The following is a 13,100-nucleotide window of genomic DNA, read 5'->3' on the forward strand; positions in this document are numbered from 1 at the left end:
GTGATGGTCAGTAACGGTGACACTTGGGTAGGGCCTAGTTATTTAAGAAGACGGGTTAACTTATTTACATAGGACTTGAAAAAGACCAACTTATAATCAGCCAGGAACAAGCTCAATGGTATCTTGTTCCACAGACGGACAGTTCTAGGAAGGAAACTCTGCTCATGGAATTTACATTGGGTGTCTCCTAAAGACGCAAAGAAATCCATGAGGGCTTGGCGCAAATCTACTTTATTAGTGAAGGACTTCCCACAAAGATAATTATCAAGGGAGTGGAAGAGGTGGCAATTAGATGGTACAAGGTCATGTTAATAAGATGGATGGCACAAAATCTCTCACTCAAGTTGCTGCGTGGAAAAGCACATATTTGCAATTCACCAATTCTTTCTAGCACAATGTCTATTGCACACATTTCTATTGTTGTGAGTATAGGTCTTCAGTGACTGTTTGGCTCGTTGGTAGCAGTTCATAATGAATCACTTGACGACCTGACCCTAACCCTGACACAAAACATAATCTTTTATGGGTGCATAGGCGGTCTTGCGATGTGAGGGACAGTATTCTGAAGAGACAATCAATGTCTGGAATGCATGGGAGTTTCGTACAAAACCCACTTTTCATCCCTGGTAAGCACTCAAATGAATAAGGATGCAGTAGGGTAGAGAAAAAGCAAACAGCTCCAAACAAAATCTCTAGAGACTTCTATCTTTCTCAAAACTATCTGGCTTATAACTGATGGTCGGGCATAGTGTACAGTGTGTGTGTTTTTATAAAGTCTGGTGCTTTTACGTCCAGCTGTCCGAATTTGGAAACAACTGTTACATGTATTTTGTGTTTCAACTTCATTCAATGGTTAATAAAAAAAAATAGACAGAATTTTCTTTCTTTCTTTTTTTTTTTTTAATCAATTTTCACCCCAAACAAGGCACAAGTAGAGGGCTACTATCAGAGATATAAGTTGTAGGGATATTATGAAGGGAGATGAGTAGCAAGATGTTTGTTCACATTAAACTTGAACTTCTGCATATCAGTACAGTTGGGAAAGCAGAATCCCGGAAGGGAGTTCCAAAGTCTTGCAGTTCTGGAAAAGAAACTACTGGAGTAGAAGGCTTTCTTACGCCTAGGGATCTCTACTCTGAAGGGGTGGGACTTAGCTGCTTGTCGGGTTTGTCGGGAGTATTCATTTTGAGAGGGTACAAGTTCTTGTAGTTCGTTAGAGCATTCACCATTAAAGTACTTGCAGAACAGACAGGGGGATGCAACATTTCGTCGGTGGGACAAAGGCTGAAGCCCTGTTTACCTAAACTAGTAAAGTAAATCTTTATCTGTTCATTTCATATGAAGCCTTAAATTTAACTTTTTTTTTGTTTTTATCTTATTTTTCTACATTTTTTTTTCAGGCATATTTTAACCGCCTTTTCTTCACTTATTATTTTAAAACGAACTCCTAAAAAACTGAATAGTCTTTTGCACCATGCTAAATTGATAGTATCACTTCTTCCTAATAAGAGGGAAATCTCTAAATATTTTATGCTAATTTATTTAGATGAGGTCCAAACTTTATTTAAGTATGATACTTATTATCTTTCCAGCCATGGGAGGCTTTTAAAAAAAAGAAAAAAGAAAAGAAAACCCTGGTATTAACACCCGGCGCATGGTTACCTTTTCTCGAATGATGGATCCAAAGATTTTGTCAGGTCGCTTATCTTGGGTGAGGGTTGGCCTAGTTATAAAGTCTATGCTTTTGATCTGACATTGCACCGAAATACTAGGGAAAGGGCCTCCTCGGTCGTATTTGACAACTTTCCCAGAGTTTGTGACATCACTAACTTCTACAGTTTATAAACTAATATTGTAAAGGGGTAGATAGGCTAATTATTGACTAATTAGTCAGGCGCAGAGTTACAATATCAGGGACTCGATTGAGATGCCTTGTGTACTGGCCTTAAATTCCTGACTAGAACAACGAACCACGACTCCCATTTATAAATTGTTTCTCTTGTTATGCAAAATACAATTTTGTTTTGCAAAATACAATTTAGTTATGCAAAATACAATTTTGTTATGCAAAATACAATTTTGTTATGCAAAATATAATTTTGTTATGCAAAATACAATTTTGTTATGCAAAATACAATTTTGTTTTGCAAAATATAATTTTGTTATGCAAAATACAATTTTGTTTTGCAAAATATAATTTTGTTATGCAAAATACAATTTTGTTATGCAAAATACAATTTTATTTTGTTTTGCAAAATACAATTTTGTTTTGCAAAATATTATTTTGCTTTGTAAAATATAATTTTGTAATGCAAAATATAATTTTGTTTTGCAAAATACAATTTTGTTTTGCAAAATATAATTTTGTTATGCAAAATACAATTTTGTTATGTAAAATATAATTTTGTTATGCAAAATACAATTTTGTTACGCAAAATATAATTTTGTTATGCAAAATATAATTTTGTTATGCAAAATACAATTTTGTTTTGCAAAATATAATTTTGCTATGCAAAATATAATTTTGTTATGCAAAATACAATTTTGTTATGCAAAATACAATTCAGAATTTTAAACAAAAGGCGAAGTTATCTTTCCTCATTAGAACTTTATTAAGTAATATACTTAATATCTACAATTTTTATATGTTTGTATGTCCATATTTCTATTTATACTAAATTATACTGAATACGCCATAGCTAATACTTTACTTACAGATATACCTGTACTGAATTGTACTTCAAATTATAGATATGTTACTATTTTGAATTTGTATTGAATAGATAGATTTTATTATCCCTCCTATCGTCTTAAATATCCAGAGTTCGGATATCAAACTTTAATTTAATTTCTAATGTCAATTTAATCATGTTTTAACATGTTATCCTATTCCTAAACTAACATATGAACAATATTTTAATCAAATATTGACTCCTCCATCACAAACCAACCATCGTCCGGCTTTCATACTCCTTTTTTGCCTATTAGCCAGATGCAGAGGTGCGATCACAGGGACTCGACAGAAACACCCAGTGGTCGACCTTGTTTCCTGACTAGGGCAATGAATGTCGTTCCCTGCTCCCACCATATTCTATCCCCTAAAACTGGGATTTTGGGTGTTTTTACCATTTGTGTCAATGCAATTGGATTGGTTTGATTTTTGTCTGATGGGTTGAGGGTACTGGTTTCTGGCTGCTGTTTCCAACTGATAGTACAGGTGCCCTAACTCTTTGGAAGCGCTTGGAGTGGCTGATCCATCATCAGTTTAATATCAGGATGGTTGTAGTGCCATGTCATGCATGGAAAGGGACCCTGCACCTATCTCTGGTGGGCTTTCCTGAGGCCACAATCCTGTTGGTGAGGAGTCAGTTGATAGCTTATTTGCGTTGCATAGGAACTCGTGATTTCTGGAAAATCTACAAGTGTAGTAAATAATGGGCAATCAACAATTCCCCCACTAACCAACAATCACGAGGTTGTTTGCTCAGCAACCGACAAGGCTAATATGCTTGCCAGTCGGTTTGCCTCAAACTCCACACTGGATCCTTCCAACCACCCCCTGCCTGACTTTCCTTTGCGGACAGACACCACGCTAGACGATCTAAAAATCACCCTTGCTCAGGTGCATGCTATCATAAAAAATCTTGACACTTCAAAAGTATGTGGACCTGATCTCATCCCAGCTGTGCCATTAAAAAAGTGCTCAGCCGAAGTAGCTCCAGTTCTCTCCAAACTCTACAACAAATGTCTTAATGAATCTTGCTTTCCGGGATGTTGGAAAACTGCTTCTGTGGTACCAGTATTCAAGAATTCTGGCGAAAGAACTGACCCATCAAATTATCGCCCCATTAGCCTCCTCCCACTTTTTTCCAAAATATTTGAGACCATAATTAACCATGCTCTAGTTCATCACCTTACAGATGCTAAACTCCTGACTGACAAACAATATGGATTTAGACAAGCCCGTTCCACAGCAGACATCCTCACTGTAATCTCTGAACATATATACCATTCACTGGACAAAGTGGGGAAGGGCAGAGTGGTAGCTCTAGATATATCTAAGGCTTTTGATAGGGTATGGCATGAGGGTCTCCTCAGGAAAATTAGATCATATGGTATCACTGGTAGAATACTTAACATAATTAAATCCTTCTTAGATAAGAGAAAAATCTAGGTTGTCCTTGACGGTCGTACATCTAAACAATATGATATAAATGTGGGAGTGCCTCAGGAGTCTATCCTTGGACCTCTATTGTTCCTAATATTCATTAATGACCTCCCCAACAAAATTACCTCTGAGATGGGTATATATGCTGATGACACCACACTCTATAACAGGCATGACAGGAGAACAAATGAACACATATCTAAGGAAATGGCAAAAACACTAGAGGATGACCTCCAATCTGTAGTGGAATGGAGACAAAACTGGATGGTCATATTCAATGCCGCTAAGACTAAACTGGTTTCCTTCAATAATTACAAGAAACCTTCTCTACCACCAATAGCAATGGCCAGTGACTCTTTATCTGAGAGTACATCTTTCAAACTCCTTGGCCTAACGTTCACAGGAAACATGAGTTGGAACAATTACATTGAAAGCATTGCCAGGGCCGCTGTGAAGAAGGTAAGCTCTCTCTACCATGCTAGAAAACTACTAACACCCGAAAGTATCCTGTACCTCTATAAGGCCACCATTCGCCCATGTATGGAGTATTGTTGTCACATTTGGGCTGGTGCATCTGCTACTAGTCTCTCGCTCCTAGACAAGGTTCAAAAGAGAGTCGCCAATCTGATAGGCCTTGAACTGTCATCTAAGCTTCAGCCTCTGTCCCATTGACGAAATGTTGCATCCCTCTGCCTGTTCTACAAGTATTATTTTAATGGTGAATGCTCTGCTCGACAACGTTTACACCCTCGACAAGCCCGACAGGCAGCTAAATCCCACCCCCACACAGTAGATATCCCTAGATGTAAAAGATCTTTCTACTCCAGTAGTTTCTTCCCCGGAACCACTAGACTCTGGAATTCCATTCCAGGTCCCTGCTTCCCCAACTGTACTGACATGCAGAAGTTCAAGTGTAACGTGAACTGACATCTTGGCGCCCAAATTCTAACATAGTACCCCAGTAGTTGTTACCCCCGATAGTAGCCCCTACACCAAGGTGACAATGTACCTTGTTTGTGGTGAAAATGTAAAAAAATGTAAAAAAAAAAAAAGATTCTGCACAACCACTTTGTCCAGCACCCAAAACTTTTAAATAAAATAAAATGGCAGTTCAATCAATAATTACAATTAAACCAGGCTTAAACGCAAACAAAACTAATTTGCCTCCTCCCTTGAGACTTGCGTTCACGAATATCCACGGGCTTAGAACTAATTTAGATGATATTGAAGCATTTCTCCTAGCAAACACCCCGGATATCTTAGCGCTAAGTGAAACTAAGCTACACTCCTCAATTTGCTCTAACCAATTTAACATGCCTGATTATCTCCCATTTTGCCATAAGGACTTAGACATATGCACGGGCTTGGAGTCTATATTCAAAACACCCCCCCCCCCTTGACTAGAGAAAGAAAACTAAAATCAGATGACCAGGCCTTTATGTGCTTTCGACTTAACATGCAACGTAATATTAGCTACTTGTATTTTCTCTACTGCTCTCCCTCGACCCAGGACTGTACCCTAATCAACCAAGTCTTTGACATCATAGATACAGCACTCTCCCTCGATACTAGTGCACAAGTACATGTATTTGGTGACTTCAATGTCCACCCACAGTAATTGACTTGGATTCTCTACTTACACAGATGCAGCATAATAGTTTCTCTATATCTCATTCTCTTTCACAGACGGTTACGTTTCCGACACGTTTCTCAGATCAGGAAGGACAACATGCCTCACTTCTAGATCTATTTTGAACCACAGTTCCTGATTATTGTGTAACCGGGACTGCTGATCATGCTGTGATAATGGTGAAAATCGCCCTAAATTCTCGACCCAAAACTAAAGAGCCATTGCTCAAAATAACAAGGTATCATAAGAAGGCTAACTGAGAAGCCATCAGGGATCATCAGCTACTAGTCTCTCTTGGACAGAAAGAGTCGCCAACCTGATAAGTCCTGAACTGTCATCTAGGCTTCAGCCTCTGTCCCATCAACGAAATGTTACATCTCTCTGCCTGTTCTACAAGTATTTTAATGGTGGATGCTCCAACGAACTACAAGCCATTGTACCCCCTCGACGTAAATGCCCCTGACAAACCCGACAAGCAGCAAAATCCCACCCCTACGCAGTAGAGACCCCTAGATGTAAGAAGGCCTTCTACTCTTATAGTTTCTTCCCCAAAACTGCCAGACGTTGGAATTCTTGCTTTCCCAACCGTACTGACATGTAGAAGTTAATGTGAACAGATATCTTGCTGCCAAACTCCCTACATAGCATCCCTGCAACTTATGGCCCCGATAGTAGCTCCTACATAAAAGAGGCACTCTGCCTTGTTTGGAGTGAAAATGAAATTAAAAAAAAAGTATAATTGTGGATCATGTGGTTGAATGTAAAAAGAAATATTAATGTAGAATGTTTTATAAGAACCGGTGGAGTTTGCTTTACAATTCACAAAGATATAAAAAAGTGCTCCAAAAAATGAATACATAACAAATAAATGTTATCAAAGTTACTTTCTACTTGAATAAGTTTTTAGTGTTTTTACTCAAGTTTCGAAAATGAGTTAAAATTAAAAGATTATACAAAATACTGTTAGAAAACCATCCAATATATGTCACAATTTCATATATTGGGTAGTATTGTAATTGTCTGCATTTTTGAGATGAGGCGTTTTCATTTATTGAGAATGTTGGACTGACGGATTGCCGTTTTGCCCTCTGGCCTTCATCAGGTGTTTTGTATCGAACTGGGGAAATCGAACCCAACCCTTTATTATTATTATCTGGGACGTAGTTGCTGATTCTCTGTTTTGAATGTTACTTTTCACTGCCTTCATTCAGGATTGAACTCAGCACCTTTGGATGACTGTAAACTGTGATACAACGTCTAGGACCACTCGGTCATATGTCACTAGGACAATTCTTAGTTGGTTTTTGTTAATGTTAAACCTATGTTGTTATTCAAGGTTTTCTCTCTCTATCAGAGGTGTCCAAATTGCATTCAGCGCTACACTTGGTTTGCTCAGTAGGTTGTTATGTCCAAGCATGTGAGCTGTTTCTTTAAGTTTTTTCACTTTCCAGTGGGTCTCTCTGTTTATTATTTTTACTTCATCCCATAGGTGGGTGATGGTCCCCCCTTTCCATCCAGACATGGTTGGCTGGACCCGATTTTTCCGTCTCCCATTTAGTTACCGCTTTTCAGTGTTCTTCCACCCTTACTGGGTAGTATTTTGTATAATTTTTTAGTTTTTATTAATTTCCCAAACTTAAAAAATTTAGGGGTTAGCTCACTGTCATTTTTCTTCTTGGCCTTCGGGTTAAGATCAAAGTGTATCTGTTCTTCACTTTAATTTCTTGTTCTGTCAGTGGAGGAGAAATCTTTCACGACTGAGACAATGTTTACTTTTGTGTTCCTTTTCTCCATATTAAAAAACGACCCTGGTGTCTAACTCTGTCCCGTGGGGAGGCATAGTAAATAGGTACTTGTTATACTTGTTGTCTTTTGACAACTTTTTTTGTATCTCTGTGGATTGTAAAACAAACCCAAATGGTGTTATTTAAAATATAAAGCAATACAAACTTATAATAAAGACGTTTCTTCAAGTATTAAAACGTTTCCATACAATTAAATTAAGTATTAAATAAATTGAATCAAGTATTAAAACGTTTCCATACAATTAAATTAAGTATTAAATAAATTGAATCAAGTATTAAAACGTTTCCATACAATTAAATTAAGTATTAAATAAATTGAATCAAGTATTAAAACGTTTCCATACAATTAAATTAAGTATTAAATAAATTGAATCAAGTATTAAAACGTTTCCATACAATTAAATTAAGTATTAAATAAATTGAATCAAGTATTAAAACGTTTCCATACAATTAAATTAAGTATTAAATAAATTGAATCAAGTATTAAAACGTTTCCATACAATTAAATTAAGTATTAAATAAATTGAATCAAGTATTAAAACGTTTCCATACAATTAAATTAAGTATTAAATAAATTTAATCAAGTATTAAAACGTTTCCATACTTTTCCAGCTTCTGTTGTGAGTTCCACTGCTGTTTCGGTTGCCGTGTTTCCCATGCCAATCACTAAAACATTTTTACCAGAAAAATCCGAAGCTTTTCGATATTGTTGCGCATGAAGAAGTTGTCCAGAAAAGTCGGATATTCCTGGGTAGTTCGGCCATTTTGCTTTTCGGTTGATTCCATTGCACAGCATAACGGCATCAAAATGTTCTTCTGTGATGACATTCGTTCGCAAATCTTCCACTTCCAAAATCCATTTGCTGTCTTTGTAATCACATTTATTAACCTATTAAGAATAGAAAATACTCATATAATCCCACCTTATATATATATATATGCGTGTGTGTGTATGTGTGTTATGTGCGTGTATGGGTGCATGTATGTGTGTGAATGCGTGTATGTGTGCATGTGTATGTATGTGATGGTGAAAGTTAAAATGATCAATTTAACTTTCACCATCTGAGAAAACAGACGAGATGTCTTGTCCACAGAAACAATTGTTATGGACTAAGTTAATGCTTTGAGATTGTAAAATAAAAAAACATATTCAGCTTTACTAAATATTGAGCACTTTTTATCCTTTTTTACCACTTATTCCTCTAAGTATATATATATATATATATATATATATATATATATATTTTGTTTGTTTACAGAAAGTTTTTAGGAGTATTGGCTGATGAGAACTTGATATGGGTATCTAAAACGGCCCTAATTATCGCGTTTGAAACCAACGGTACCAAGACTTGTCTCATCTAAAAACTTTCTGTAAACAAATATATATATATAAATACGCTCTTATTTTCGGATTTTCCTTATAATTGAGAACTGCTGGATTTCTTTTTCCATAACAGCTAAGGAAAGTATTTCTTCGAAACTCCACGGATTAAGGACTATCCACTTATCTAGTGTTTCCTTTTCAGATTAAATATGTTTTTAACTCATTTCAAAGTGTTTTTTTAACATGTTTTATTAACTGTTTGCTCGTATATATATATATATATATATATATATATATATATATATATATATATATATATATATATATATAATTTAAAGGAGATTAGAACAATAGTCTAAAGAGCTGAGTGTATTTTAATGTAACAGTGAAATTACTAGTTTAATTAAAATACAGGAAATAGAAAGTGCTCGTTGTAATTTAGATATATAATAAGCTCGATAGTTAAATGTCCTAGAGCTAATTCAATATTAAGTAATGTGATTTATAATTTAAAATTTAAAAAATTTTTAAATTTTTTAAAATTTAAAAATCAAATTTTAATTAAATTAAAAATCAGTTTCATAAGAAGGAACAACAACAAAATCAATTATCTGTACGATCGTTTCGGAAAACAATGCTTTTTATTGTGGTATACATCAAGTTATGTAGAACAATTATATATAGTTTTTTGGTAAGCAAGGTCTCCTCATCAGCAAATTTAGGAGGGTTTTTATTTCTTAGACATAACCTTAAATCTTGAGAATTCTACCTTTGAACCATATCATAAACCTAACCAATTACTTCTATATGTCCACAATCAATCAAACCACCCTAAATCAATATTAAAATCAATAGTTCCCAATATCGCTTTAAGAATTTCTAGACTGCCTTCTACTAAATCCATATTTACCAAAAATGAAAAATACTATAATGAGGCCCTTAAAAACTCTGGATATAATTCACAAATTAAATTCATAAATGAAAATGATAGAAACATAAACTGCATTAAAAATAAACCTATTAAGAGCGTAATAACATATAATATGGCAATGTCTTCCCGTATACGAGTTAAGAAAAATAACCAAGAGACAAAAAAAGATAAAACCAAACCACAAATATTAAATAATAATACAATTAAACAGCAAACCAAAACCCGTAAACGTAAGAATAGACATAAGGAGACCCTATGGTTCAACCCCCCATATTCCAAAAACTTAGAGACAAACATAGCCAGAGAATTTTTAAAAATATTAGATAAGAACTTTAAAGCCCCCCATAGATATAATAAAATTTTCAATAAGAACACAATTAAAGTCTCTTACTCTACTATGCCTAACCTTCATTAAAAAATAATTAGCTCTAATAATAAGAAAATTAATAGGCTACAAAATACAACTATACAAAATATATCGGACTGTAACTGTAGAAGAAAAAATAAATGTCCCCTACAAGGCTCATGTAAAATTAAAAATGTTATCTATAGCTGCACAGTATCAAAAACTCCAAATCTACATGAACCTATTAACAGCCATAATTCAACTACCAGATTAAATAATAACACCAACTTAAATCAATCTACCGATCAATTACTAATCAACCCACCACATAATAATCCAACAACAGACCTAACGGAAAATAATCACAACAATCAAGAGGTAATATATATTGGTTCCACATCTGGCCTAATAAAACATAGAATTTCAACGCACAAACATTCTTTTAAAAATAACTCTCTATCAAACCAAACTACTCTATCCTTTTCTCTACCCTGCAACCTCTCTCCCACAGAAGAGACGTTGCGAGCCTGTCCTTGTTTTATCGTTATTTCCATGGCAGATGCTCGTCTGAACTCCAATCTCTGGTCCCCCCTCGCCAATCTTTCACGAAAAACACCCGTCTAGCTGAATCCACTGTGAAAAATTTCCCCCACTCTATATCTGTGCCTAGATCAAAACGCAGATTCCATGAACAAAGCTTCTTTGTTAGAACTGCACGCCTGTGGAACTCTGTTCCGTCTGCCTGCTTGGATGTCTTCAAGTCCAATGTTGACAAATTCCTAATGAACCGCCCCCTTAAGTAAACATTTCAGCAAATCTCCTCACTAACGTAATGTACTTGCAATAACCCTTATCCCTGAGTGGCTTCCGGGCCTTGATAAGTGGTGATCAATGTGTACAAAAAAAAAAATCCAACTATATTTGGCAACTAAAAAACAGCAATATTTCTTTCAACTTAAAATGGCAAATAATTGAGACTTGCAAATCATATAAACCAGGAGATAAATTTTGTGCACTATGTACAAAAGAGACCCTAAAAATTTTAAAATATGAAGATATAAAAAGTACAACCAAACTATTAAATTCAAGACAGGAGCTTCTGACATGTAGTCATAAACGTTGGTTTAAATTTAATAAATATAAACCACCTGAAATCATTAAAAATTACTTATTAGTAAAAACAGATTACAATTATTATTATTTTTTTTTTTAATAAATTAAGTTAGACTAATTACCTCCCTTAGACCCGTAAAATAAATAATAAATAAAGTCAAGAACACATGACAATTATCTCCCCTTAAAACTTCTAATTGAAATATTCTCTCTCTATATATAAACTGTAGCGTCTTTAAATCAAAAATACACTAACGGAAACAATTTATTGACTACTTTAAACACAGTTCCTGATTTCAAAAAAAGAAAAATTAAAAGGTAAATATCTCTATATATTTTTAAATCAAATTTATTATGTAAATTCAAAAATATATATTTTTCTCTACTTATTTCTATCTCTAATTCATATTAATTTTCTTATAAATTTTAAATCCAAACCTTTTATTTCAATTTTTCAGATTCATCTGCCTTACTTTTAATGCTAGGTTTATTTATGGTGTCTTTTAAATTGAATAAAAACCCTCCTAAATTTGCTGATGAGGAGACCTTGCTTACTAAAAAACTATATATAATTGTTCTACATAACTTGATGTATACCACAATAAAAAGCATTGTTTTCCGAAACGATCGTACAGATAATTGATTTTGTTGTTGTTCCTTCTTATGAAACTGATTTTTAATTTAATTAAAATTTGATTTTTAAATTTAAAAAATTTTTTTAAATTTTTAAATTTTAAAATTTTTTTTAAATTTTTAAATTTTAAATTATAAATCACATTACTTTATATATATATATATATATATATATATATATATATATATATATATATATATATATATATATATATATATATATATATATATATATTCCATAAAAACTAATTATATATATATATATATATATTTATATATATTTATATATATATATATATTTATATATATATATATATATATAATATATATATAGATAGAAAGAGAGTGAGAGACAGAGAGGGGAAGAGAGTGGGGAGAAGGAAAGAGATCGATCTGATAAATCAAATCTGGTGCTATAAAATAACATGTCCTTGTGGGCTTTGAATTCAATCGTTTTTTTTTGTTGTTTTTTGCTTTTTCGGAAACGTGCCTATTTAAAAAAAATTTCAAACCGTTTTTTTTCTGAGGAACACACATTTATCATTGATACCCTGTTTGGCAAACTTCCACTATTCAACAAAACACGTGTAAGACTTACTACATTTCTTTTAGTCTTTGGTGACAAATTGTATGTAGCCGAGTGATTTCATATCGAGCGCTTTCGATACGTGATCGTCATCAGGAGTTATTGTTAAAGATGTTTTCTTTTTCGGTTGTTTTATTTAATTTAATTTTATTTTTATTAATTTAATTATATTTATTTATTTTTTGTTTGTTTGTTTTAACTTAGTTGTCTGCAAGGAGAAAAGGATAAGGAACCGGTATATATATATATATATATATAAACTCCGCGGATTAAGGACTATCCACTATTATTATTATTTATTAATATTGTTTCTATTAATTTTAATCTGTGTGCAATTATTTCAGTATTGTTATTGTATATAGGTGTGTATATATGTGTATATATTTATATGCACATTTCATTATATATATATATATATGCACATTTAATGTAATATATATATATATATATATATATATATATATATATATATATATATATATATATATATATATATATATATATATATATAAAATGAAAATTACAATTGAATTTACCAAAATGATCCAAGATGGTAAAATTAAA

The 13,100-nt window shown here is 33.3% G+C and overlaps 1 protein-coding gene across 1 annotated transcript in view; it reads right to left on the bottom strand.

Moving 5' to 3' along the window:
• LOC145286335 (flavin-containing monooxygenase 5-like) overlaps window positions 1-13,100 on the bottom strand; it is a 46,973-nt gene that overhangs the window by 9,510 nt on the left and 24,363 nt on the right. Inside the window, exon 2 of the mRNA XM_080135260.1 lies at window positions 8,208-8,492. Within this exon, the coding sequence (XP_079991386.1) occupies window positions 8,208-8,492 (285 nt within the window). The remainder of the gene's footprint in view (window positions 1-8,207; window positions 8,493-13,100) is intronic.

This window comes from Euprymna scolopes, chromosome 10 (genome assembly GCF_053919585.1).
Source record: "Euprymna scolopes isolate OS-2025 chromosome 10, ASM5391958v1, whole genome shotgun sequence".
Classification (NCBI taxonomy): Eukaryota; Metazoa; Mollusca; class Cephalopoda; order Sepiida; family Sepiolidae; genus Euprymna; species Euprymna scolopes.